Raw genomic sequence first — 5,422 nt, 5'->3', positions numbered from 1 at the left:
GAAGATGGCTTAACCAAATTGCTTTGCTGGCTATGAAAGCAAGTGAAAATTGAAATTCTGTACGATTTAAAGGTATCTATTGTTGCAAGAGGCGTTTTTGTTATTGTGTTCGGCTTTTCTATGAAGTCCATGGTAAATCAGAGAAACGGTGCACACGTCACATCCAACAGTCATTTGATGATTCATTTCAATCACTCCAAAGGAACATAACTGAAGATGGCTTAACCAAATTGCTTTGCTGGCTATGAAAGCAAGTGAAAATTGAAATTCTGTACGATTTAAAGGCTGAACATTTAGAAGAAATGTAATTTTATGTTAAATACATAATTTACATTTTCTGTGAGTTCATACATTTTCTTCTAAAATGTTATCAATCATAAAATAATTATTCATATAGCATTTAAGTAACATTTAAATGTTAAAGGGGACTTAAGATGCAGCTCTATACAGTACATATACACAGTTCTTGAATGCTGGACTAACCTAAAGGACACATTGGATGCATGGATGCATGGCTGTGAACATCACAGATAGTGAAATAAGGTCAGTTTATTGGGGTTATTTGGGGTCAGTAATCTAGAATATATATTGTATTTCACATTGAAATTGACTTCAACAGTCTTTCTCCATACCAAAATTGTGAAACAGCTCTGTGCGGGAGGCCTAGAAAGATGCTTAAAGAGCTCCTATAGGTGAAGGTGTTAGACACCCGTGGTGACCTGCGTGGCATCCGAGCTCATGTCAACACTGGGCTGGCAGCGGGACTCCAGTGATGACATTTCCTGGACTAGTCATACCTGCTGATTCGTCCTGTCCACCGTGTGGCCGCTGGACTGGCCCTCGCGCTGGGGGTTCCTGGTGCGTGTGGAGTTCTGGAGGTCCAGCACGGACGGACTGGGAACACAGAACTCGCGGAAACAGCGCTTGAAGTTCTCATCAAGGAAGGCGTAGAGCACTGGGTTGAGGCAGCTGTTGGTGTAGCCGAGGGCAATGCAGAAATGCCAGGTGACGGTCTGCAGGAGCGAGCTGGGAATGGTCACCAGGGCCTTGATAATGACGAAGATGTGGATCGGCGTCCAGCAGACAATGAAAACCGCCACCACCACCAGGACCATTCGGGTGATGCGCCGGAGGTTGCGGTCCTTCTCCTTGGAGCCAGAAAGCATGCGTACACTCTTCAGGCGGAGGATCATTAAGCCGTAACAGATGGTGATGATGAGGACGGGCATGATGAAGGCAAAGATGAAGACACAGATCTTCAGGAGGTTCTCCCAGTACCAGGGAGGATGGGGAAAGAGCAAAGTGCAGTCAATGATGTCAAACGCTGTGAAAGTAAGAATATAGCACAGTACAATAACACAGTGAGTCATGTGAAAATCAATTCATACTTGTAAAAATGACAGTAAAACCACTAGTCATTATTTCTTCAAGGCATTGTTTAGGGAGCCTCAGAGACTCAGGCCTTTCTGCTACGGCTATTAAACCGCCTTATGTTTTTTTGTCCCAAATGACTAGAAGTGACATCAATCTAAATACACTCAATAACAATTGTCTGCCTCAACACTTCTTTCATGTCTGCAAAATTTGTGTTGCCACAGTAATAATATGGGATGTTTCCAGTAATGAGGAAAATGTCTTAATATATTAAGAGGAGATGACGATAAGAACTGAGTTAGTGTGTTGAAGTGCAGTCTGTTCTGATAGGGTTGTGGAAAAACTATGGTACTATATGTTGTATAAACATTACTTTCTAGCATATTAACGTTATATGGTAATGTATGGTTACTAGGATGCTTTTCCTAGTTGTTTTAAATATAAATGTGTTCCATAAACCAATTCTTTTTTAACAATTGTTTTGCAAAATGATTATTAATTTATTAAGCTAAACTTAGTATGTGTCTTTAATGACGTTTTCATGAACAACCATCATAACACAAAATAGATTTCCTGTTCGTTTTGAATCATTCATTACCAAAAAATGACCCACGGTTCAGTGAGGGAGTTACTTGTTTAAGGGGTCATTGGATATGAGTTGATATGATTCTTTAGGGTCTTAATGAAAAGTTTGTAACATAGTTTGGTTAAAAATATCTCAATGGTAATGTAAAACAACACCGTTTTTACCCTGTCAAAAACAGCTCTTTTCAGCAGTAGCCCCTCACTGCAGAACACAAGATCCAGGGGGCATAGTTGGATCCACATCTAGGGGGTGGAGATTGGAAGGTTTAGTGGTGGATATGGGTAGGTTTAGGGGGGGAGATGGGTGGGTTTAGGGATCAGGGGGTGGAGACAGGTAGGTTTAGGTATATATAAGGTGGGAGGAGTTAGATCTGGATCCAACCACACCCCCTGGATCTTGTGTTCTGCAGTGAGGGCCATCGCCTTTTCAGAGCAAGCTGTTTTCTTGCATGACGCTTTAAATGCAAATGAGCTCTGCTCGCCCCGCCCCTCTTTTCCGAGCCGTTCTCTTAGAGACGGTAAACTTTAACCGCATTTATCGTGAAACTTGCTAACTAGCACATTATTAGAAAAGGCGATTTGCAAAGATTCATTAAAAAACCTCACTTCTTCTGGAGATGAAGCTGGATCACGAATGATTTGCGCGAAGATAAGACGCATTTAGGTAGATCGGGGCGCATTCCCTTCAAAAACAAGCGGCTCAGATGTCGGGAGTAAATGACGACTGCTATGTTCATTATTACATCCAACAACAAAACACCTCAGTCGCTTAGGAGACATTCTTTTCTACATCTGCACCGGCGTTGAAACAATGGTGGACTGATGACCGCTCACTCAGGGCGGGTCTAAGGTAAAACACCAGTCCAGTCTGTGCTGAAACGCTACTGTCAATCACATGATGTCACACAGACAGGTATCTGAGATTGGCTCGATTTGAGAAAGGGGAAATGGGTTAACGAGATAAAAAAAAACTAAACATGGGTGGATCTTTATCATTATAGGGTGGTTGTGTACACACACTGCCAACACACATTTCAGTTCAAACAGCTTGTAAAAGTGCATGTCGCATCAGATGACCCCTTTTCTGAATGATTGACTGATTGAGTGAGTTTTTTAAAACTGCTAACTCACAAAAGTGAATCAGGTATTGCCTTTCGCACTAATGCATTGTGTTCATTGTAGTGAGCAGAAAAAACCCTATGTGCGACGCGAAACTGCAAATGACTGCACATGGAGATTTACCAAACTGTTGCCAGTATTGACTATTTAAAATTACTGTCATAGATTTTTTGATTTAGTAGTCTGGAGCACTTGATTGTTGACGTGAAAATCTGTATCTAGTCTGTATCTGGTATTAGAAGAAGGTATTCTTCTTTTTTTTCTTCTTCTACTCTATTGTATGGGCAAAAAAATAAGTTGAATATCTTTAAAATATCTTCTTTTGTGTTCCACAGAAAGAATGTCATACAATGTCATGACAGATATTTCATTTTTGGGAGAACCATCCCTTTAACTGCAGTAATATCTGAATTTTACATAGAATGTGTATTGAATGTGGTGGCAGACATACGACTGCTGTGGTACTCAATAGTGGTGGAGGCCATGACCATGACAGGCAGACCGATGGCAGATGAGAGGATCCAGTTACACACGTTGACAATCTTGGCATTCCGGGGGGTTCTGAAGTCCAGGGCTTTAACCGGGTGGCAAACAGCAATGTAACGGTCGACGCTCATAGTGGTGAGGGTAAAGATACTGGTGAACATGTTGTAGTAATCAATGGACATCACAATCTTGCACAGCACATCTCCGAAGGGCCACGTACCCATCAGGTAATTCACACTCTGGAACGGTAGAGTGCTTGTTGCCAAGGCATCTGCTAAAGCAAGGTTGAAGATGTAGATGTTGGTCGCAGTTTTCATTTTGGTGTATCTGCAAAGGATAAAAATAGATTGAGATCATTACGTCAGCTGAGTTTATTAAATAAAAAGAGATGCAATGTGTTTTCATGGAAAAGCAGTTTGATGCTGGTGAGTAATGGGGAAGTGAAGGGAGGCCTTTATTTCAGTATTTTTTTTTTTAGAAAAATACTGAAATAAACAGAACAGACATGAAAGGAACTCCCCACATGGTACACCTTTCCCATATAAATGCCTTAAATGATTTCAGTTACAATACACATGGTGCATCAAGCCATTAAGAAAGGTACCTTGTGCATCTTGTAATGCAACTATGACCTTCATTCAAATGCTAATTTAAGAGGCTAGACAACCACCATTATATACACAATTATGCAAAATGTTGCAGCCTTGAGTAATACCCCGTAACATTATTTACAAGCTTTTGAGCAGCTGTTTATCCTGTTTAATGGTAGTGATTATGAGGTGAGGTGTACAGACTCAAGGCAATGTTGTTTTATGGATGACATCCATAAAAACATGTATATTTAGAAATGCGCAGTTAAATTTCATTAGGATAGATAACCCTCTAGTAGAAAAGACCTCTTGTAGAATGTACATACATGAGCAGACACATGGAAAAATACACTTGTTTGAATGTGACACAAAGAGGAGTTCGGATGGTTCAAACCTGATGTAAAGAAACCTTCAGACTTTTTGTGTTTCTCGTTCTCACAACTTAAATTAGAAGACTTTTTTTCTGGATGGATGGATAGATAGTTTTTTCCAGACAAATTCTGATTTAGATTTTATCTCAAAAAGAAATGGTAAACCCTACTGTTCACAGAGGCAACACCAACCTTCACATTCATAATACCACTGTCGCATGAAAGAATGGTTCCACACATCACTAGCACAGCAAGCAACAGTAATTACACAAGGCATTATTTCCATAACTGAGTGGCGCATGGTGTGATGAAATGGAAAGCCTTTGGTGCAGAAAATGGAAGATAATTTTTCAAGCTATTGTTTGATAGAGAACCCCATGAATAATAGAGCAACAGGGGGATCTTTCAGTCGCTGAAAAATGTTATATTGATATTGATTTAAACAATCATTTTATCTGGAATAATAAAAACTGAGTGCAAAATTGTTGCCTGCATCAATCTAAATACAGCGGTTAAAATGTTTTTCCCTCAGTATTTAAACAGGCTCGTATAACCCCACTTCTTAAGAAACCCACTCTTAACCCAACTCTTTTAGAGAACTACAGACCGGTTTCCCTTCTACCTTTCATTGCAAAAACACTCGAACGAGTTGTGTTCAACCAAGTCTCAGCCTTTCTCGCACAGAACAACCTCCTGGACAGCAACCAATCTGGCTTCAGAAGTGGACATTCGACCAGTTTTCGAGACTGCATTGCTTTCAGTTGTTGAAGCTCTAAGACTGGCAAGAGCGGCTTCCAAATCTTCTATACTTATTTTGCTGGATCTGTCTGCTGCTTTTGATACGGTGAACCACCAGATTCTCCTGTCAACCCTATTGGAAAATGGCATCTCAGGAAC

The 5,422-nt window shown here is 40.5% G+C and overlaps 1 protein-coding gene across 3 annotated transcripts in view; it reads right to left on the bottom strand.

The window, feature by feature from the left end:
• Window positions 1-428: 428 nt before the first annotated feature.
• The window catches only part of LOC107601844 (mu-type opioid receptor-like), a 22,857-nt gene continuing 17,863 nt past the window's right edge, over window positions 429-5,422 (bottom strand). For all 3 annotated transcript variants that reach the window (XM_016294157.1, XM_016294156.1, XM_016294159.1), the window contains 2 exons: window positions 3,530-3,891; window positions 429-1,324 (listed from right to left, as the gene is read on the bottom strand). In XM_016294157.1, coding sequence (XP_016149643.1) covers window positions 792-1,324; window positions 3,530-3,891 — 895 coding nt within the window. In that variant the 3' untranslated portion in view covers window positions 429-791. The remainder of the gene's footprint in view (window positions 1,325-3,529; window positions 3,892-5,422) is intronic.

Source organism: Sinocyclocheilus grahami, unplaced genomic scaffold (genome assembly GCF_001515645.1).
Source record: "Sinocyclocheilus grahami isolate Dianchi unplaced genomic scaffold, SAMN03320097.WGS_v1.1 scaffold313.1, whole genome shotgun sequence".
Lineage (NCBI taxonomy): Eukaryota > Metazoa > Chordata > Actinopteri > Cypriniformes > Cyprinidae > Sinocyclocheilus > Sinocyclocheilus grahami.
Note: the sequence above shows the minus strand (reverse complement) of the source record. Positions and strands in the feature narration are given on the sequence as shown.